Source organism: Nipponia nippon, unplaced genomic scaffold, assembly GCF_047370975.1.
Source record: "Nipponia nippon isolate SJK-2023a ecotype South Korea unplaced genomic scaffold, ASM4737097v1 scaffold_34, whole genome shotgun sequence".
NCBI classification, from domain to species: domain Eukaryota; kingdom Metazoa; phylum Chordata; class Aves; order Pelecaniformes; family Threskiornithidae; genus Nipponia; species Nipponia nippon.
Window position 1 is genome coordinate 4005950 of NW_028262352.1, and position 23786 is coordinate 4029735.

At 42.1% G+C, this 23786-nt stretch overlaps 1 protein-coding gene across 1 annotated transcript in view; it reads right to left on the reverse strand.

The window, feature by feature from the left end:
* Positions 1-23786, reverse strand: part of LOC104021535 (protein Hook homolog 3) — a 105248-nt gene that overhangs the window by 18174 nt on the left and 63288 nt on the right. The window contains exons 10-16 of the mRNA XM_087770978.1: positions 17518-17658; positions 16316-16517; positions 13925-14035; positions 8201-8288; positions 7483-7552; positions 5054-5194; positions 3405-3492 (exon numbers count right to left, since the gene is read on the reverse strand). Of these exons, the coding sequence (XP_087627104.1) occupies positions 3405-3492; positions 5054-5194; positions 7483-7552; positions 8201-8288; positions 13925-14035; positions 16316-16517; positions 17518-17658 (841 nt within the window). The remainder of the gene's footprint in view (positions 1-3404; positions 3493-5053; positions 5195-7482; positions 7553-8200; positions 8289-13924; positions 14036-16315; positions 16518-17517; positions 17659-23786) is intronic.

The following is a 23786-nucleotide window of genomic DNA, read 5'->3' on the forward strand; positions in this document are numbered from 1 at the left end:
TACATATATTTGTACTAGTGGACCTCTATCCTGCTCAGCCAGAGAGGGGAGCAGGATGAGGCCATTGGTGCTGTCTGTGTTCATGTGAGTGCTCTGTGTGTCTGTCCATGATATGTGTGGCCAGCCATGTGTGGTATATATGTGTGCTCTGTGTGCATGTGCTTACAGGGAATACATCTTCAGCCTCGCTATTGGTTGGACCTGGAGACATGGAGCTGTGGCAGCCTCATCTCTCTTGGGCTAATGCATCTGGCCTGATTTCCCCTAAAAGATTTAAAGGTTGGCCCCTGCTTTGAGTAGGAAGATGGACCAGACATCCAGACCCCTAAAGGTACCTTCCAACTTAAAGTATTTTGTGATTCTACATTTCAGAATATTCAGAACCCAACAAGATAGGTCCATGGGGGTAGTGCCTATATATCACTGCTGGTGTGGTTAAATTTATACTGAAGCTAGGAATGCAGCTGGTACATCATGAGCTTCAGCTCTGCCTGGTACCCACAGCAGGCTGTAGAGTTCCATGTGAAAACCTGTGCTGGCATGTTTTTGGTACTAGCAAAACCAGCTCGGATTATACCTACGTCATCTGTAGTCAGTCCTTTAAGTGCACTGTAGACATATCTTAAATCACTGTCTAAACCAAAGCCTCAAACAGGGCCAGATTTAAAATTACAATAAATAAAGGTATATTTGATTAGACTGAGATTATTTACAATACTCTCCACATCTGAGAATAGCTTTCATAAACACATTGCTCAAAAAGTAAATCACAAAACAAAGCTTTATATGTCAACTGCTGAAAATAACAAAACTCATGAGAAAAAAAATGACCTGTCTTATCAATAAATGCTTTCTCTGGGTTCCTAAACTGTAGAAGTGAAGTTTCATTTTCTGGTACATAAATATAATAGGCTAGGTGCATTTTAAGAAACATCATCAGAAGTTTTCAGGAAAATGTTAAATTTAGCAATATTACAATCAAACTTGTCAAATGGAACTGCTAAAAACTCCTCTGTCTTTATTGACTAATCCTTAATTTCAAGCATATTTAAATGCATTCCTTGACAAGACAGGGTGAAATCCTGATTCCACTGAAATAAACAGAGGTTTTCCTCTTGATTTTCAGTGGCACCATGATTTGCCTTCATCTCCCACAACTCTTCTTGCCAGAGTGGAGCTGAGAGCAACAAAGATCCTTTTCTGAGAGACTAGCAGCATGTCAGTAAAGTTGTGTTATTCTTCATGCCAATACCAAAATATCGATGCTCTGATCTCACTGGGCTAACAAGGCAGGAATGTTTATGAGAGCATGAGAAAGGCGGAGACTTAGCTGACTGAATTAGAATCATAGAATCATAGAATTGTTAAGGTTGGAAAAGACCCTTAAGATCATCAAGTCCAACCGTTAACCTAACACTGCCAAGTCCACCACTAAACCATGTCCTCAAGCACCACGTCTACCCCTCTTTTAAATACTTCCAGGGATGGGGACTCAACCACTTCCCTGGGCAGCCTGTTCCAATGCCTGACAACCCTCTCGGTGAAGAAGTTTTTCCTAATATCCAACCTAAACCTCCCCTGGTGCAGCTTGAGCCCATTTCCTCTTGTCCTGTCGCTTGTTACTAGGGAGAAGAGACTGACCCCCACCTCACTACAGCCTCCTTTCAGGTAGTTGTAGAGAGCAATAAGGTCTCCCCTCAGCCTCCTCTTCTCCAGGCTAAACAACCCCAGCTCCCTCAGCCGCTCCTCATAAGACTTGTGCTCTAGACCCTTCACCAGCTTCATTGCCCTTCTTTGGACACACTCCAGCACCTCAATGTCCTTCTTGTAGTGAGGGGCCCAAAAGTGAACACAGTACTCGAGGTGCGGCCTCACCAGTGCCGAGTACAGAGGCACTATCACCTCCCTGGTCCTGCTGGCCACACTATTCCTGATACAAGCCAGGATGCCATTGGCCCTCTTGGCCACCTGAGCCCACTGCTGGCTCATGTTCAGCCAGCTGCCAACCAACACCCCCAGGTCCTTTTCCGCCAGGCAGCTCTCCAGCCACTCCTCCCCCAGCCTGTAGCGTTGCATGGGGTTGTTGTGACCCAGGTGCAGGACCCAGCACTTAGCCTTGTTGAACCTCATACAGTTGGCCCTGGCCCATCGATCCAGCCTGTCCAGGTCCCTCTGTAGGGCCTTCCTACCCTCCAGCAGATTGACACTTCCACCCAACTTGGTGTTGTCTGCAAACTTACTGAGGGTGCACTCAATCCCCTCATCCAGATCATCGGTGAAGATATTGAACAGGACCGGCCCCAATACTGAGCCCTGGGGAAAAACTTACTTAGGCTGTTGCACCACTGAGGAAGCCCTAAGATTTCTCAGCCTTTCGTACATGCATCACAGAATCAATATCAATTGAGTTTATCTTTTTGAGACTTACTACATCAAAATGATAGTGATAGTGTTAGAAATAAGAGTTCCACTCAACTGGACACTATTAAACGGTGCTCCTGTTAAGGATGCCAAAGATCAAAGATTCTGTTGAGTCTGTTTATCACAAAACATGCAAGGAGTATATCCAGATTTTAATCACCCTGAAAAATTTAATTTTGACCTGTAACCAAGACAGCAAAGAATATCATGGAATGACATAACAGTATAGACCCATTTTAAAATTAATTATAAGTTTTTTCTTAAGAGCATTTTTCTAAATAAGAAATCACTGCTTTCAGGACAGCTCTATAGCTTCTACTCTCAAATAAGGGAGGTGGCAAATAAAATTTTCAGTGGAAGATTAGAATTTGTGTTCCCACACTAATCCTGTGACAATGTCTTTATTTTAAATATTAAAATGTACAGTATCTAGGTATACAGAAATAGAAAATATTGCACTGTGTCAAAGGACTGCTCATTTGACGTTTTTAGTTTTGGCTTGCATGACATCTTGCATTAGAGATACACATTTATATCATCAATTACTGTGTTTCCACTGGCAAGAAAGGTATTTACTACCATGAAGAACAGTTAAACAAAAATACTTTGGGATATTTTAGTAAGAAATGGAAAATCAATGTATCCTTTATTTTCTATAAATATCTCTATTCTAATTACAAATTTTTAAATAATGTCGAGTTTACTACTGGAATAGGCACATTGAAGGAAAAAAAATTATTTAATTCCTTTTCTACAAAGAAAGTTTTTTTTTTTTGTATTCTAGACAAACATTTCATTTTACATTTCTCATTGAGAAAAATACAGTTTAAATGTAAGGCCATAACAGCACATATCAAAAGCTACTAGAAATCTCCATCTGCATTATTTCTTCATGATGTAACAAGCAGGAGATATTATGTAAAGCTGAAAGGTAGGATAATAGCAATTACTTGAACACAAGTTTTACATACATTTCTACTTACATCTTCAGCTTTTGAACCTTGCTCCTGCAAAGACTTCTGTAGTTCTTCAACCTGGGACTGTACTTCTAGCAGTCTCTGATTTACCAGCCTAAGAAATAGATAAAACTTTACTTTTCAGAAACAATGAATTACAACATGATGAAATCCAAGATGTTTAGTGTCCATCATTATCAGGACATCTATGCAAGAGATACAACACTATTTCTTTATTCAAAATTGCATTGGGTTTATGTGACAAGGTTTTGGTAGTGGGGGGAGGGGGGCTGCAGGGGTGGCATCTGTGAGAAGATGCTAGAGGCTGTCCTGTGCTGGACACAGATGGTTCCAGCTGGCTCTGCAACGGACCCACGACTGGTCAAAGCTGAACCAATCAGAGAAGCTGGTGGCACCTCTGAGAAAACATATTTAAGAAAGGGCAAAACACTGCCTGGGAGTGACGAGTGAGGAAAAAAGTGTGAGAAACAATCCTGGAGACACCAAGGTCAGAGAAGAAGGAGGGAGAGGAGGTGCTCCAGGTGTCAGAGAAGATATTCCCCTGCAGCTAGTGGAAAGGACCACAGTGCACCAGGTATTCCTTGCAGCCTGGGGAGAGGACCATGCCAGAGCAGATATGCACGCTGCAGCCCATGGAAGACCCCATGCCGGAGCAGGTGAATATTCCCTGAAGGACCTGTGGCACAGGAGACATGGGGAATGCAGGGTTGCAGTCAGTCCATAACAGTTGCTCTCTGCTGCTCCTTCCTCCTGACACTTTTTCCCTGCTCCAGCATGAGTCCTTTCACAGGCTGCAGTCCTTCAGGAAATATCCAACTGCTCCAGCATGAGGTCCTCCATGGGCTGCAGGGGAATCTCTGCTCCGATGCCTGGAGCACCTTCTCCTTCTCTGACCTTGGTGTTCGCACTGCTGTTTCTCACTTTTTTTTCTCTCTTCCTCTGCATGTCTGGCGTTTTTGCCCTTTCTTAAATATGTTTTTACAGAGATACCACCAACTTTGCTGATTGGCTCAGCTTTGGTCTGTGGTGGGTCTGCTGCAGAGCCAGCTGAAACTGTCTGTTACTGGTCTAAAATTCTTTCTGCCGACTTCGTCCTCACTGATCACAGTATTCTGTGGATGAAGCAAGACAGCTAAAACCTACTGCATACTACAGTAAGAGAAAATTCAGTACATAAAATCATAGAAAAGTTTTTATCACCCTAAACTTTCATAAAATACTCAGTTTTACAAAATCTAGATCATTTTGACAGCAGCTCTAACACCTGTGAACATACTTTTAAAGAACAAAATAGGAAACAGAAGGGAAGATGGAAAATATACAGGGAATGAATGGGTAGTAGGGAAGATAAGGGATTCTTTTTGTTACACTTGCTTTACAGAAGGAGAAGCTGAAGTAATACATGGTTCCTTTTGTGAGCCTTTGCATCATTCCAATTGCAATCTATTACAGAATTCTTCAGCCCACACTGCAGTCTCCAGATACTGGAACAGCATTGAATGACTGAGTAGACTCACAAGCTGGTTGAGATACTTTTTGATAGGGCTAACCACATTTTTTTACATGAGAAACTTGGCCCTGACAACAGTCTGCTAAGACAGACATGTACGAAATTGTTAGGAAAGTCACTGGAACAGAGAACAATACTTCCTTACCTGTTCTCTGTCTCCAATTCATTCTTCCGTAAATTTGTACCATCGAGCAAGCTCTGCAACAAGGTGATCTTTTCATTGTCAGAACCTTCTTGGTTCAGCTTTAACATCTTGTTCTCATGCTGAAGGCGAATGAGTTTCTCCCTAAACAAATAAAACCTACTAGAAGAAGCTTACCATTCTCTATAAAGAATAAAAAAGTTTACCACAAGATGTGTAAAGATAACATAAAGATCTTTACCAGTTTTAGAAATAGATGAAACTACAATTGACTCTTGATGTCCAAATTCAAACTTGATTAAAGAAGTTGCAATTGTACAAAACACAGAAGAGGAACATTGCCTGAGGGCCCAGATTAGATCTGAGAACAAGGTCAGACAGAATGATGGGTAATAAGCAGAGCTGGGTATCAGGGTATCAAAGGATACAGGTTGTAAACTTAGCTATCAATAAACTACTGCATGAACTCAGGCAAGTCACTTCCCTCCTCTTGGTCTTCCCCCCCACAGCCCCCATGAATGTCACTGTATTGAGTCTGGCTGCAATGGAGTTAACTGTATTCATACAAGCCCATATGGTGCTGTGTTTTGGATTTGTGGCTAAAACAGTGTTGATAAAACACTAATATTTTGGCTATTGCTGGACAGTGCTTGCACAGAGTCAAGGTTTTCTTTTTTCCCCACTCTGCTCCAGCCCAGCGAGTAAGCTGGGGGTGGGCAAGAGGCTGGGAGAGGACACAGCTGGGACAGTTGACCTGAATTGGACAAAGGGATATTCCATACCATATAACATCATGATCAGCAATAAAAACTGGGGTAGAGGAAGAAGGGGGTGGGGGGCTTTTTTTGGCTTCCAAGGTGGCCATTGTTTGGAGACTGGCTGGGCATCGGTCTGCTTGTGGGAGGTGGTAAGTGATTGTCTTTGCATCACTTGGGGTTTTTTTCCCCTCTTTCCTTCACCTATTAAACTGTCTTTATCTTGACCCATGAGTTTTCTTGCTTTTGCTTGTCCCTTTGGGGCAGGGCAGGGGCGAGTGAGCGAGCGACTGTGTGGGTGCTTAGCTGCTGCCCAGGGTCAACCCACAACAGTCACTTAACTTGTTTAGAACAAGTCCAATCAACAGCCCATAGACTGAATTCACCTTGTGAAAGAAACACTTTCACCCAGTCTGCAATTTTTCTCTATGGGATGAGAAAAGATGGTTGAACAGAAAATCTTGTCTGAATGGCCAGATACTCTTTTTGCTACCTTACAGTGGAGAGACCCAAACTGTTGTCATGGAGAAGATAGGAGAGCAGCAGTAGCTGTTCCTATGGGTGGGAGCCAGGAGACAGGTCTCCTGCAACCTTCACACTTCATTGGAAGCAGTGGCAGCAGCCCAGCTCTGTAGATCAGGAAGCAGCAGTCTTCCCAGCTCAACCACTGCTACTATCCATCTTTCTGAAGTAAGCAAGGAGGCCGAGTTTAGCACCTCCAGACAGCCAGCATAGATGTATGATAGTCTAAAACCCAGCTTCTGGAGCTGCTGAAGGTAGAGGCAGTGAACTCTACATGGTCATGCCTGGGTATTTACAGCATTTAGGATCCTGTTCTCTCTTATGCAAATCATTTGAACGTTCATGCAATGACCCCCTACTTTTGTAGTACTGCCTCAAAGCATTACTCTCCTTCTCTGCTGCTAGAGAACAAAACTGAAAGGAACTACTCTTGTAGCAATGCACAGCAATGCAGCTGGAAGAGAAACAACTTGTTTCTGTTATTACTTACCTATCAAGATATCCTTTAACTACTCTAAAAAGTTTCTCGAACCCATATGCAGCTTTCCAAATGTTGAAATAGTAGTATCAACATTTGCAGAGGAAAAAAATGAGCTCCTAAAGAGCTTGCAGACTTCTGAGATGTGAGTGGCCCTTAATGACTTCAAGTTACAGTGATACCAGGCACTCTGGCAAGGCTCAACACAGACTGCATTATCTTAAACCACAGTGATTTTCAGTCCTGTCCCTTCTCTTTCTTTCTAATAGTGCATGGCTGTTCTAATGCTATGATGCAAATGCATTTTAAAATCTATTCTTCATTTTGACAATTTTAATGTTTTTTCCCCATACAATAACAATATAACCCATTGTTACAAATATTTTTGTCTGTTAAGCACGTAAGAAGTTGCAATTGTATGAATTCTTTGCAGGAAGAGAAACCCAACTTGAGGATGAAGGGTTTCTTTGTTTCTCCTTTTGAAACAAGACAAACTTGAGAGAGGTCAAGTGAATCTTGTCTATAAGTATAAAGGGTGCTGTTGTATGGAAATCCAAAGGGAAGGAGAAGAACAAACACAAATCTTAGAATTTTTCAAACACTCAAACCCAGATGGGAACAGTCATTTATGTGCACATCCTAAGGCTTAGGCAGAATAAAAATATGAGTTAACTTACTTGATTTCAGGAGTAACAATTTCCACTGCTAGACTGTCTGAAGGTTCATGGCTTCCCAGGGGCATCAGTGCTGTGTCAGGAAAAGAAAGAGATATAAAGTTTACCAGGAAGAACAGTAACTTTCTTTTAAAAGACCAGGAATAAACTTTGTTCTACAAGTTGATAGATTTAGAGGAATGCTCTTGAGTAATTGGGAAATAATACAAATGTCAGGCCTCTAGCAAGAAGGAAAGACAAGCACAACACACTTCGGAGAACAATCACTGTTCCTATTTTCACCCATTCTGGAGAAATGATTTTATGGTGGATGGTTTACTGATTGGTTTATATAAGAATTAAAAACCTGTGTAACGTAACACATGGAAATAAATTGCCGCATGTGAACAATCATGTAAGCATCAGGAAATTGTTACATAATATTCTTTGGAGATGAGAGAGATGTTGAGCATGACTATTCAGAAATCAAATTCCTGGGGTAGGGAGAAACATTTTCTAAAACCGCCATATTTGGGAAGAAACTAAACATGAAAGATTTCAGTCAAACTGAAAGTTTCATGAGTTCATATGCATTTGAAAAAAAAGTAATACCAAAAGTGGTTTTTGAGTTTAGCTGAATTTTAGGTTTATTATCTGCTAATTAAAGACATATCCAGTATTCTCCGGAAGACCTCTGTGCACTTTAGAAAAGATATATTTAATCTCCTTTTTTGTCTCTTACCTGTAGTGGTGAGTTGACCCTCCTGTGCTTGTACACATCGGAGCTCTTCAATAGTTTCTTTTAAGGAATCTCTTTCTGCTCTTAATCTCTGAATAATAGGAACAACAATAATATTAGTCTTGGCACTACAAATCCATCCTTAACACTAAGTGAAGTGCCACAAGGCATAGCATCAACACTTAAAAAAGAATTTATATGCAACTCAAGAGATGATTTTCATGTCAAGGCATATCAACTTATTCCAGAATAGAATAAAAATCAACTACTTCCTGGAAACAGCAATTCTTTAAAAAGGTTTGCTGCTGCATGTTATACTTGTTGGGCTAAAGATATCAGAATACAAGCTTACAAAATCACAGAATAACAGAATCACAGAATGGTTAAGGTTGGAAGGGACCTCTGGAGGTCATCTGGTCCAATGCCCCTGATCAAGCAGGGCCACTTAGAGCCAGTTACCCAGGACCATGTCCGGATGGCTTTTGAACATCTCCAAGTATGGAGATTACACCACCTCTCTGGGCAACCTGTTCCAGTGCTCAGTCACCCTCACAGTAAAAAAGTGTTTCCTGATGTTCAGATGGAACCTCCTTTGTTTCAGTTTGTGCCCATTGCCTCTTGTCCTGTCACTGGGCACCAATGAAAAGAGCCTGGCTCCACCTTGTTTTCACCCTCCCTTCAGGTATTTATATACATTGATGAGACCCACCCTGAGCTTTACCTTCTCCAGGCTAAACAGTCCCTGCTCTCTCAGCCTTTCCTCATATGACAGATGTTCCAGTCCCTTAATCATCTTTGTGGCCCTTCGTTGGACTCTCTCCAGTATGTCCATGTCTCTCTTGTACTGAGGAGCCCAGAACTGGACACAGGACTCCAGGCGTGGCCTCACCAGTGCTGAATAAAGAGGAAAGATCACCTCCCTCGACCTGCTGGCAACACTCCTCCTAATGCAGCCCAGGATACCATTTACCCTTTTTGCTGCTGCCAGGTGCCCACCAAGCCACTCTATGACTCCTCTCCTCAGCAAGAAAGGGGGGGGGAAATAAGATTAAGAACTCATGGGTTGAGATAAAGGCAGTTTAATAAGAAAAGCAAAGGCTGTGCACAGAAGCAAAGGAAACAAACAAACAAACAAAAATTATTCTCCTCTTCCCATCAGCAGGCAATGTCCAGCCACTTCCTGAGAAGTAGGACCTCTGTATGCATAGTGGATGCTTCAGAAGACAAACGCCTTAAATAACGAATGCCCCCTCCTCCTCCTCCTTTCCCGTAGCTTTTATTGCTGAACATGGCGTCATATGGTATGGAATATAGCTTTGGTCAGTTGGGGTCAGCTGTCCCATCTATGTCCCCTCTCAACCTCGTGCCCACTGTCCTGGTTTCAGCTGGGATAGAGTTAAATTTCTTCCTAGTAGCAGGTATAGTGCTGTGTTTTGGATTTAGGATGAGAATAATGTTGATGATAACACTGATGTTTTAGTTGTTGCTAAGTAGTGCTTACACTTGTCAGGGACTTTTCAGCTTCCCATGCTCTGCCAGGTGCACAAGAAGCTGGGAGGGGGCACAGCCAGGACAGCTGACCCAGACTGGCCAAAGGGCTTTTCCATACCATATGATGTCATGCTCAGTATATAAACTGGGGCATGCCCACTATATTCAGGTTGAACCAACAGTTAAACCAGAATTAACCAGACAACAGAATTAATTGAGTAACAATTAATCAGACAATTAATCAACCTACCTACAAGGCCCCATCCCACCATGTCTCCATGATCCCAACAGGATTGTAGCCATGCAACTACACACAGTTCTCTGACTCCTCATGTTTATTCCCCATGCTGCATGCGTTAGTGTACAGGCACTTCAGAGAGGCATCCAGGCATGTTGACATCCTAGAAAGTGTTTGAGGGATTTCTCCATAATGGGGCCTTTTAGGTACTTCCTTGCTTACATACAAGTGCTGGAGGTGACCCCGCTTAAGCCCCATTTTGTTGATTTTGTGTTCCGTTCCTGTCACAAATCAAGCTATTAATGATGCAAACTTCACGTACCAGATAGCAAACAGCATCCATTGGGACCACTCACCTGTTTTCCTTTTCCCCTCACACATAGTTGGTTCCAAGGGAAAAGCAAGTGAGCTAAAATACCATAGGCTACTTTTCCTTTACCAAGGAAAGCAAGATTCAGTAGACAAGAGGAGGGAAATGTAAGGTAGCTGGGGGATATACAGAGTCAACACAACAGATGAACTACAGTAACTTGACACTGTCGCTTTTCCAACAGTGGGAGGTTAGACAGCAGTTCCACTTCCTCCTCCTGATGTGTGTCACTGGCTTTGCCATCATCTGAGCATTTCAGACATGGAAGGAAACTAGTTGTTTCAGGCTCAGTCCAAAGACCATCCTCGAGTGTAGATACGTTGACTCTTTTGTAGTGTCAGGCCCATATGCTCCCATTTGCCAGTAAGGCAAAGGAAAAGAAGCTACAGGTAGCACCAGGTTAGTAGCCCAAAAGGATCCCAAGACTCCAACATAAGAGAAGAGGGTGACAATTTATGTAAAAATCAAAGCAGTAGTCTGCTCTAGAACTAGGATGCATCCCATGTCGCTAAGAGTTCTAGGACAGCCCTTAGCTCTGTGTAGGTACAGAGTTGTGTTGGCTGATAGCTGCTCACACCAGACACAAGTCAACCCAAATGGATTCAGGACTTGTGATCCCTTTGGCAAACAGCACTTTGGTGAGGTGCATCAGGGGCTTCTGTTGTCTGATTAATCGTTAATCAATTAATTCTGTTGTCTGGTTAATTCTGGTTTAACTGTTGGTTCAACCTGAATATAGTGGGCATGCTGATTGATTGTATGAACAGCCATTTCACAAAACCCTTAGATTCTAAAGCTTGGATTGGTTTTACCATTGCAGTAAAAAGAGACACTCAGCAGGGAACACTGCAGAGTTTGATACTGGCAGCCAGAAAATACCTTGAAGTTGATTATTGGAAAGCAAGTATATTTTAAACCTGAAAGATCACAAGAGAAACAGGCAGCTGAGAACTTGAAATGTCAGGTAGTAGAAAGAGAACAGTAACAGATATAGAAAAGAAGTACTTTGAGGAACAAAAAAAGCACTAGGGCTGCAATCAGTGGTAGAAGTGCTAGTGGCAGATACTGAAGAAAAAGTTAACTCGTCAAATTGCATGGGTATCTATCAGCCAACACAACATATATAGAAAATTCCAAGATAGATTTTTATTAAAGATAGCAATCACATACTATCATACTCTGACAGAACAGACACAAGGACAAAAATGAGTTCAACAGCTAACTCTAATTGACAAGATATCACAACGTAACTTGTTATCTGTGATGGGCAATTTTAGTCATAGAAGCATAGAATGGTTTGGGTTGGAAGGGACCTTTAAAGATCATCCAGTCCAACCCCCCTGCCATGGGCAGGGACATCTACAACTAGATCAGGCCTCTCAAAGCCCCCTCCATCCTGACCTTGAACACTTCCAGGGATGGGGCATCCAAAACTTGTCTGGGCAACCTGTTACAAGGTCTCACCACCCTCATAGTAAAAAAAATTTCTTCCTTATATCCGTTCTAAAGCTATCCTCTTTCAGTTTAAAACCCTTGCCCCTTGCCCTGTCACTACAGGTCTTGGTAAAAAGTCTCTCTCCGTCTTTCTTATAAGCCCCCTTTAAGTACTGAAAGGCCGCAATAAGGTCTCCCTGGAGCCTTCTCTTCTCCAGGCTGAACAACGCCAGCTCTTTCAGCCTTTCTTCATAGGAGAGGTGTTCCAGCCCTCTGATCATTTTTGTGGCCCTCCTCTGGACCCACTATAACAGGTCCATGTCTTTCCCGTACTGAGGACCTCAGAGCTGGACGCAGTACTCCAGGTGGGGTCTCATGAGAGCAGAGTAGAGGGGCAGAATGACCTCCCTCGCCCTGCTGGCCGCGCTTCTTTTGATGCAGCCCAGGATACGATTGGCTTTCTGGGCTGCAAGAGCACAATGCCGGCTCATGTCCAATTTTTCATCCACCAGTATATCCCCAAGTCTTTTCCGCAGGGCTGCTCTCAATCCCTACATCCCCTAGTCTGTATGGATACCGGGGATTGCCCCGACCCATGTGCAGGACCTTGCATTTGGCCTTGTTGAACCTCATGAGGTTCACACAGGCCCACCTCTCCAGACCGTCAAGGTCCCTCTGGACGGCATCCCTTCCCTCTAGTGAATCAACTGCACCACTCAGCTTGGTGTCACCTGCAAACCTTCTGAGGGTGCACTCAATCCCAGTATATCTATGTCATTGATGCCACATTAAGATGTGACAATCAAGAAATAGAAAGAATAATGGGATTGAGAAAGAATAATAGGTTAAGAATCACTAACCAAAACACTGAGAGACTACTTTAGCTATGATATAGTTTTTACAGACACCTATTCACTCAAAAGAATGCATTAAAAACAAGCAACCCCAAAACAACACTTCTTGCCAGGTGGCAAAACAGAAAACCGTATCTGCAATGACTTGAAATGCAGGTCCTTCATACAAGATGAAAGGGTTTCCACCAAGCAACAGGTAAGCCAAAAATACAAACTTCCCCTGAAATCTGGGATGGGGGTGGGGGGGAGAGGAGAAAACACAGCCTGGTAAAAAACAGGAAAGAAAAGCAAAGCAAGAAATGAACAAGATTACTGTGAGCTATTCCAATTTGAGAGTGAGGAGCAGAAGAAAGTAATGACAAGGACAGGCATCCATAGTATTTAGTAAATTTGGCAATGTACAGAAATCTAAGACCTATGAGCAGAATATAACAGAATTTTCAGCTCAAGTGCTACCCAAGTGCAAGACCTGGAAATTTATTAAAGATTAGACAGGATATCTTCAGGAAAGTGTCTACAAAGATTCTGCTTGAAGGAAAGACAGACTTATGCTTCAAATAAGCCTGAGCAATTGCTAACTGAAAGTGTTGGCCATGTTTCATGTGGTACTTTAAAGCGCCAATATACAAACTCCAAAAATATCCACAAACAGAAACCAGCTGGCAAAGAAACTAGAGTATGCCAGAGATGCATGGAGGATTATTCTTGGCAAGAGAAGGCAAGAGGAATCAACCCCAGTCTGTTGGTGGCTTAGAGAGGAAGATAATAAACTGGTATCTATACCGCATATCCATGATGACACCAGAAACTAAATCAGTGATCACAAGAGAAAGGGGAAAGCACAATAGAGGACACATCCTTCTACAAGATTCCTAAACCTCTTGCTACAGAGGCCTTAATTTCACAAAGAGAAACACGCAGATGCTACCTCAAGGAACATTACTTTGGAAAAAAAAACAACTTCTGAGTTTAGTTCTAGGGAGATACCGCAAAAAACCTACTTTAAATAGTTTTTCAGAATACATTACAATTATCTTTGGCATTTATTATCCTTTTCATGGTGAATGGTCAAGAAACAACTGCAGACACTATATGTGAGGGCTTTTCCTCTTGAAAATCTGTTGTATATATTTTAATACAGTCACTTTATCCCATGCAATATAATCATTAAGTTTAAAAATGTATTTGCACACAAACATTAGAAAATTTTAAGTGGAAAATAAAAGTCATGAATTCAAAAAGCTCAACGTAAAAGCTTTTTTTGATAACCATAGCTCTATGTAATAAAGGAAAAATGATTGCTTTCACTACTACTAGAAAAATGATATAATGAAACTTACATCTTTTTCTTTTTGGAGGCTGTCTACTTTTTCTTTCAACTGTTTGCATTCATAATCTAGTTTATCAGCTTTCTTGGATTCTTCAGATAATCTGTTTTGTAATTCCACTGCCTGTGAGAGCAAGAAGCAGTAATTTGTCTGCAATTATTAACATTAAAAGAAAACATATGAAAGAAAGCAGTTAATGACTGTGCACCATGAGGCAAATAAGTGAAATATTTACCTACAGGAAAGTCTAAAATTCTTTTTCATCAATTGTTATGTTTCAGTATAACCAAAAGAATTCAAATACTAGGCATTAGCACAAATAAAAGAAAAAACAAAAAGATGTAAAGTATCTTTAAAAATTTACATACAAGTGAGATTTACAGGAAAAACTGTATAATCCTATGAACCAAAGAGCTCAGGAATAGTAGAATAAACCTCCTACTTTCAGAGAAGCCAAGGAAAAGAAAAAACTCTCAAGAAACCTTTTGTCATCTCTTTTTCTACAAACCTCACTCAGAAGTCAGGCACCGGTTCATGCAGTTAGGTGAATTTTCTTGTGCTTAGACATTTGTTATTGTTTATTAATACACAAACATGAAAATTCAGCTGCAGGCTCATTATCAGTTTTCTTTATTTCAAGGGGCAATATGTTCCTAACAAAATCTCGTAGATATTTTTCAAGCTGTAAATTAGCAAAGAGCTTTTAAAACTAAAAAAGGAGAAGTATAAAAGCTTAGCAGAAAAGATCAGTGAGCACAGGACAACTCAGCAAAGTTCTCAGCCTTTACTAGTGTAGACTCAATCCCAGAATGTTAATAACATAACACAGAGTATGAAAGCAGTAAACAGAGTAAAGACTGACTGGCAAACACATAAGCTGAATGAAGGCTCAGCTGAAGATATATAATTAATTCTTATAGCAGGACACAGAGTTAGGACTCCTGGAAACTAATTTGTGACATTTCACATTTATACTTTCTTCATTCATGTTTTGGTCTCAAAGGTGTATTCAAGAGGAGCCTGACTTTATAGACAATGAAGGCAAACAGACTGTGTGTTTGTTCTGAGACAGTGTGGTTAAAGTGAAAGAAACTCCGGTCTGCCAGATTAGAGACCTGAGCTTTATTCCAGTCTCAGCCAGCAGTAAAGTTCCGTACAACACATCAGCTCCTCAGTTGTAAAATCTCATCCATAAAACATTGGGAATGAGGGAGAAGAGATATTCTTTGCAGATGCACAGCTTAGACATAAAGAACAGTTTCCCCTTTAAAAATCTGCATCATTATTGAAATAAGCATGATCAGATGCAAACATCAGGGATAACACAACTGTAATGGGTGCTCTGTTATTTGGAGGAATTATTCCTTTTATGAGCAAATGAGATATTAATGGCATGTGAAAGAGTGTCTCCTATATTTCCTTTTCCCTTTGATTGTATGTTACTTCAGCCTTTTTCTTATCCAAGTTCTGTTATTTTTCTGGTGGAATCAATTGGACTATAATAACAATCAGCCCAAATCAGTGCAAACTAATTGCCCTAGTTATCAAGATGGCCAAATGCAGGGAAACAGCTTTCAAGTTTGAGGGATGCACATCACTCCAGGGCTTGCAATGCTCTTGGTGCCTGATTTTGTATCTTTTTAAATTCTGCTGTGGATTGACATGTAGGGACACCTGTAGTGTGACCATTCAAGGTTAAGGGAAGTCAGAATAAAGACAAGGCACTGTTCACATAAATCGAGCTCAAGCTGGCCCTGCAAAAAGGATCTCAGAATGATGGCAAGTCAATGTACTGTAGATGCAAAAAGGAGATATGCATGTGTCCTCCACCTTTATAGACATAGTCACATCCCTCTCAGTGGAACAGGAAAATAAACGGATGTTCTCCATTCCTGAGGGCTCTGGTGATACACAAGGTACTTTTCTTGATGCATATATGCAACAAGGATGATATAGAGGAAGGAGGATGTATACTTTCTAGCCACAGATGGACAAATTCAGGTCAGAAACATGAAGAAAAAAATCTTACTTAACCACTAGAATAACTTACCAAGGCTATGGTGGATCCCCCACTGCTGGAAATTTTCAAGTGAAGAGTGGATGCTTTTTCTGAGAAAGAAGCTCTAATTCTAGCCCCACTACTGAACTTGAATTAGGAATAATTTGATAAACCTGTTACTTTTTGAGAGGTACGACTATTCATTGACAAAAGTAACACAAACTTGACATAATGACCAATAAGCAATGTAGGGAGGGAGGAAGAAAGAAGTATTTACAAAAGAAGCAAACACAAGGAGCTGTTTTTGTTTGGTTTTTTTTTTTTTTTACTTTGAGGAATAAGCCATGTTGCAAAGAAGAAATGTTGAGAAATGCAGAGAATTATTGTACTGATGATGTTCTCACCTGTCTCTTGTATGTCTCCAGCTGGCTACGTGCTGCATTGGCTTTCCGAAGTTCTTCCTCCAGGCTCACAGTGTTTTGCATGTACACCATATTTTTCTCTTCTAATAGTTTCACTTGCCGCCGCAAATCACCCAGGTCTTCCAGTTTCTTTTTGTATGACTCTACCTGGCTTTCTAACTTAGCCACTTTATCAGAAGAATGCCTGGGAAGACAAGAGATTGAACATTTGTATCAAATCTGTACTTGGAACACTAAAAATCAATGTAGAAAACATTCCCAGATATCAAGGGAGCAGAAGAACACAAACATCCTCACACACTACTAAATGTCTTGGTTTTCAAGTTGTCTGCTCCTCCCCCCCATTAGTTGACACAAAGTGCTGTTATCAGAAGTGCTTTTGAATCGCATAATTTTTCCTATAATTTCCTTATCTGCTTCCAATATTAATTAAAAAATTAATTGTTAACACTCCTACAATTCCAACCTATTTCCTTCCAACTCTAAATTCATCCTCAGAAGCCAGTGCTTTACCAGAGTAAAAATAATATTTTCTGCCCTTCATTTTTCTTTTTTTTAAGATAACCAGGGATAAACGTGTTCTGAAAAAGGAAATGGCAAATTTATGCTAACAGCTATTATTTCCATTTCCCAAGCAGTCATATAGGATTACCATAATAGTTTTGGAGTCTGAATCCTTTTTAAAAAAAAACGCAAGACAGAGCTCAGTTTATAATACATTCAATTTTCTCAATATTGGATCATTACTTTAAATTTTAACCAACTCCTAAGTAATTCACAACTTGATTGAAAACAAACAACATGAGGAAAATATCCTCTAAATTGAAAGTTTTCACAAAAATTTCAAACACCCAAAACCTGTAAGCTAACAATAACAAATGAATCCCCATAGCCATACTCAACAGTGTGAAACTAGAATGAATTCAGCTGAACTGAACTTTTTGGTACTTAGTAATCTGATGTCAGACTGCTTGACACGCAAGTTAGAACCATCATTTTGATGGTCACAGAGTGGCTTTTACTTACTTGCTTAAGAAGTGTTTTAATACATATCCATCCTTAAAACTATTACACGAAAAGCTAATGAAGACTAAATTTAATTATATGAATTTTACTGTGGATTAAAACTATTTATATATTCTAAAAAAGAAAAAACAACCCAAAGCTAATGGAACATAGTTTACCTGAGTACATCTATTTCATCCTTCAAAGACTGAGACTCTTCTGCTAATGTACTAAGCTCTTCAGTCTGTTGTCTCAGTTCTGCAATTTCCTTTTCTAGTTCTTCACAACGTATGCGAAAGTCATCTTTGGCAGCTTCTAACCTGTACAATCGAAGTAAAACAGGATGACATGGTTGAGAGCCTCTGGGTAAGAATTAGGGGAAAAAGCTAATAAAGTGGATGTTGTTGTGGGAGTCTACTATAGATCACCCAGCCAGGCCGATGACACCAATGTATTATTCTGTAAGGAATTAAGGGAAATCTCTAGATCAGTTGCCCTTGTTCTTATGGGTGACTTCAACTTCCCAGATGTTAATGAACAGATCCAGGAAATTCCTGAAACACATTGAAGATATAACTTTTTGATACAGGTACTAAGAGAGCCGACTAGGAAAGGTGCCCTCTTAGATCTGTTGTTTGTAAATAGAGATGGTCTCATGGGTGATGTGATGATTCATGGCTGTCTTGGCCACAGTGATCATGAAATGGTTCAGTTTAAAATCTTTGGTGATATGAGAAAAATTGTTAGCAGAGCTACTACCCTGGATTTTGGGAGAGCAGACTTCAGGCTGCTCAAGAAACTAGTTAGTAAGGTCCCCTAGGAATCTGCTTTTGAGGGTGTTGGGGTCCATAAATGCTGGTCACTTTTTAAGAGCCATCTTTTAAAAGCGCAGGAGCAGGCAATTCCAATGTGTCAGAAGTCAAGCAAGTGGGGCAGACCGGCTTGGATGATCAGGGATCTCCTTCTGGAACTTAGGAGGAAAAAGAAAGTGTATGGACTTTGGAAGGAAGGTCAGGCTACACAGAAGGACTACAGAGATGCTGTTTGCCACTGTGGGGAGAAAATTTGTACAGACAAAGTTCAGTTGGAGTTGTAGCTGGCCAGTACTGTGGTGGATAACAAAAAAAAGGCTTTTTTAAGTATGCTACAGCAAAAGGAGGACTGAAGAAAATATTGGTCCGTTACTTGATGAGGTTGGTCACCTCACAAATAGGGATGTAGACAAAGCAGAGATGTTTAATGCCTTGTTTGCCTCTGTCTTTGACACCAATGATGGGCTCTGGGACCCCTGGAGCCGTGGATTGGAGGACTGCGACTCGGGGAGTGAAGCTCCCAGTTGACTTTGAACTTATATGGGATTTGCTGCTGCAACTGAATCCACATAAGTCTATGGGGCCTGATGGGATTCATCCCAGGGTACTGAAAGAGTTGGCCGATGTTATTGTGAGACCTCTCTCAGTTATTTATCAACGGTCTTGGGAATCTGGAGAGGTCCCAGTAGACTGGAAGCTAACAAATGTTATTCCAATTTTCAAGAAGGGCAAGAAAGAAGACCCTGGTAATTACAGGCCTGTCAGTTTCACTTTGGTGCCTGGCAAAATTATGGAGAAGATTATTCTGGGAGTTACTGAAAAACACTTGAAAGACAATGCAGTCATCAGTCAGAGAAAACATGGGTTCATGAAGGGAAAGTCATGCCTTACTAACTTAATATCCCTTTATGACAAGGTTACCCATCTAGTGGACGAAGGGAAGGCAGTGGATGTGGGTTTTTTTTTACTTATTTTAGCAAAGTTTTTGATACTGTCTCTCACAGTATCCTTCTGGACAAAATGTCCAGCATACAGCTAGATATGTATGCAGTACGATGGGTGAACTATTGGCTGAAGGGTCAGGCTCAAAGAGTTGTAGTAAATGGGGTAACATCTGGCTGGCGACCAGCCACTAGTGGTGTTCCCCAAGGCTCAGTTTTAGGGGCAGTTCTCTTCAACGTTTTTATCAATGACCTGGACGCAGGAATTCATAGAATCATAGAATTCTTTGGGATGGAAGGGACCTTTAAAGGTCATCTAGTCCATCCCCCCTGCAATGGGCAGGGACATCTACAACTAGATCAGGTTGCTCAGAGCCCCATCCAGCCTGGCCTTGAATGTTTCCAAGGATGGGGCATCTACCACCTCTCTGGGCAACCCATTCCAGTGTTTCACCATCCTCATCATGAAAAATTTCTTCCTTATCTCTAGTCTGAATCTACCCTCTTTTAGTTTAAAACCATTACCCCTTGTCCTATCGCTACAGGCCCTGCTAAAAAGACTATCCCCATCTTTCTTGTAGGCCCCCTTTAAGTATTGAAAGGCTGCAATAAGGTCTCCCCGCAGCCTTCTCTTCTCCAGGCTGAACAACCCCAGCTCTTTCAGCCTTTCCTCATAGCAGAGGTGCTCCATCCCTCTGATCATTTTTGTGGCCCTGTGCCGTTGAGTGCAGACTAAGTTTGCTCCCCAGGAAAGTGGTCATGGCCCCAAGCCTGTCGGTCTTCAAGAAGACATCGCTGTTAGATATATGGTTTAACTTTTAGGTTGCCCTGTGTGGAGTCAGGAGTTGGACTCGATGATCCTTGTGGGTCCCTTCTCACTCAGGATCTTCTATGATTCTCACATTATTACCTTTCTTCATGATCATCATCCTCTCTAGAAACACCAGAAACAAAGCTTTCTGATGCACAGTGAAACAACAGTCCAATGCACAACACCACACAGAATGGAGTTTTGCTCTCAAATACCTCACTTATTCAAAAACATACAAGCAGATCACTTTTCTGATGTTTCCAATTCAATTACAATATTTCTACTTTGAAATATCACAAGGAAATGTGTGTGTCAATTGTGCTGGAAAGAAAAAAGATCTGAGATTTCTCTATGATAACACTGGAAGTTCTTGCAGAAGTTTTCACTCCCCCCCTTTTGGGGCACAGAAAGTTTGAACATGAAAACTTTATCCTAGAGTTTATCCCAGGATTTTGTCCAGCTGTCCAGCTCCCTTATACTGTCATCAGTGTTGGCAGCCAGACCTGATCTTCAGATGCTGTAGCTCTCTCTTTTATTTTTAGATGCTATGCCTGTTCAGTGCCTCTGAAGAACCAAGTATTTTGACTAGCATGTAAAGAGTACAGAACAAAGTCTCTGGTATGACAAACTCTCATCAATATATGTAGGAAAAGTTGCATGAAGTTGGAAGTGAGTGAAGGGAATAATCAAGAGGAACTTTGACAAAACATGGTGAATGAGTGGAGAAGACAACTTGGTAGCACAGAGTGCGAAGTGCCATTGTGAATTTGATCCAAACTTAAAATAAAAAAAATAATAAAGATACCCATAAAAAGGGATGCAGTCAAGAAAGAGGTATAGCAGCAGTTAATTCAAGGAGTCCAGTTAATTCAAGCAGTTAATTCAAGGAGAATGGAGATAAGATGGTCAATGGGAGCCTTAAGCCAAAAATTACAAAGGTTTCAATGATAGACTAGAACAGTCAAAGGACACAGAAGGTTGAGAAAACAGCTGCTGCACCACACTGCATATCAACAAACCTGTACCTAGTAGATCTGTTTGGTCTACTAGAGCTGGAAGAATAAAAAGACAGACAAGTTGTCATTAGAAATCACACAGGGAGAATGCAGAGAAATGAGATAAAGGAGCACTGAAAGACAGAGATTCAGTGGACAGATGAGAAAGGTTTCAAAAAGTCTCCAAAACCTTGATGTAAAGAGCATAGAGGAAGGTGGAACGACCACTGTTACAGGCAGTGCAGAAATTAAAGCGGGGGGTGGGGGAGAGAAGAAGAGAGAGAGAAAATCTGTTTAGTATAAACAGGAAGTGACAATTGTGGTAGGAATTGTTCCAGATAATTAAGAAAAATATCCTAAGACGAGTTATAAGGGCAATTTAGAGAAACATGAATATACTATTTCTTTACAGTGTAGCTATAGAGAGACAAGGAAAATGTGCATTAGCTGGAGTGAAAGATGGAGAAGCACAGACTTTTTCAAGAAACAAAAGTCATATGTGAACACAAAGTGAGAAGAACTAAGAGAGAGGAAGGAAGCTTGGCAAGCGAAAGTAGAAGGATGGGAAAACACATGCACAAAAGGTAATAAAAGGTTACAGGAAAGTTGACATCAGAATTACAGAAGGGTGTAGGAAAAGAGAGCAGAAAGAAGAAAAAACAAAAGTGTAGGGAGATGTATTGGATGTACATGGCAAGGTTTTGGTAGCATAGGGGGGGATCAGGGGTGGCCTCTGTGAGAAGAGGTAAGGGGCTGCCCTGTGCCAGACAAAGCCGGTTCCAGCCGGCTCCATCAACAGACCCACCGCAGGCCAAAGCTGAGCCAATTAGAGAAGCTGGTGATGCTTTTGTGAAGACAAAAGAAAGGGCAAAAGAAAGGGCAAAACGCCACAGAGGCAGAAAGGAGAGAGGGGGAAAGTATGAGAAACAACAGTGTGACCACCAAGGTAAGAGAAGAAGGAGGGGGAGGAGGTGCTTCAGGCACTGGAGCAGATATTTCCCTGTAGCCCGTGGAAGAGACCATGGTAGAGCAGATATCCACACTGCAGCCCATGGAGGGCCCCATGCTGGTAGCAGGTGGGTATTTTCTGAAGGAACTGCAGCCTGTGGAGAGCCCATACTGGAGTAGTTTCTCCTGACAAGAACTGCGGCCTGTGGAGAACCCACGCTGGAGCAGTTCATGAAGGACTGCAGCCCATAAGAAGGACCCACGCTGGAGCAGGGGAAGAGTGTGAGGAGGAAGGAGGAGCAGATAGGAACCATTATGGACTGACCGCGACCCCCTAGTCCCCAACCCCCTTGCACCACTCAGGGAGTAAGAGGAGTCAGGAATGAAGGAGTGAAGTTGAGTCTGGGAAAATTTGGGTGTGGGGGGAAGGTGTTTTAATTTTTAGTTCTGTTTCTCACCATCCAAATCTATTGTAATTGGCAATATTAAATTAACTTTCCCCAAATCAAATCTGTTTTGCTCATGATAGTAAGTGATAAGTGATCTCCCTGTCTTTATCTCGATCCACTAGCTTTTTCATCTTATGTTCTCCACCTGTCCTGTTAAAGAGAGGGCATGAGAAAGCAGCTGAGTGGGCATCTGGCAGCTGGCCAAGGTTGAGCCATCACAGGAGACACTCTAGTTTCAATCAAAGGAGAGGGAAAATAGAGGAACAAGAATGAGAAGGTGAGGGTGAAAGGGACCCACTTCTCTCAGCATCAGCATTGACTTATGCAGGCTGAAAGTGAGGGTGAATAGGGAGTGCTTAGAGTTAAATGTGGAAAAATATTTCCATGTGTTAGAGGAAATACAGAGGGGGAGTAGAGGTCACTTGAGTATTAAGTGATGTAAAGAGTGGCCACCACCTCCAGCAGCTCCAGTCCAGGATTTCCTCCTGCCTGGCCACTGTAGCCCAGTCAGGTGTGATGGGGGACCTGAGGCCTCTGTCCAGGCTGAGGGATGCAGCTGCCACTTTCCCATTTGCAGGTTTAACCAGTAGTGAAGCTGAGCACATATCCCAGAGACACACACCGACATGCACCAACACACAGAACACTGCCACAGACAGCTACACAGACAAGGCATTGCCTTCAACAGCACCTACATATAGGACTCTCATAAAACAACTATAGGCAGCCAAGTCCCCTTCCTCCTCTTTGGCTGGTAGAGATAGGTGGTCACTAGTGAAGGCACACACACAACACTCCCTAGATTCACAAGCACATGCACATTCATGGACCCTCCACCCACCTGATACCCCTGCCAAGACCCAGGGTCTCCTATTCGCCAGCTAGTCCACCTTGAAATTTGCTAGTGAATACACACGCATACTCACACACACACCAGGTTTGGGGAAAGATACAGACACTCAGCCCCTCTCCAGCAGCTGGCACCAGGCACGTGGTCTATGACCCGCAGTCCCATTCCAGCCGCCGGCACCAAACCCCTCACTCGCCTCACTCACGCTGGTCCCTCCCAGTAGCTGGTTTTTGGGACACACATCGTTCCAGCCCCAGTGGCTGGTGGCCGAGACCCCCACCTGCTCCGGTAGCTGGCACTGAGACTCCCACTTGCTCCAGTTGCTGTCACCACAGGCCTGGGGCACCAACACCCCCAGTCTGATTCCAGTAGCTGACCACAAATCCACCCATGCTTGTCTCCCCAGTAGCTGGCACCTAGTCCTTGCAGTCCTCACACACATGCACACACATACCCTCAATTGTGCTGGTCCCTTCCAGTAACTGATTTTTGGGACACACATTGTTCCCACCCCAGTGGCTGATGGGTGAGACCCCCCACCTGCTACAGTAGCTGGCACTGAGACTCCCACTCGCTCCAGTTGCTGACACCATTGACTGGGGGCGCCTACACCCTCAGTCTGACTTGATTAGCTGGCACCAA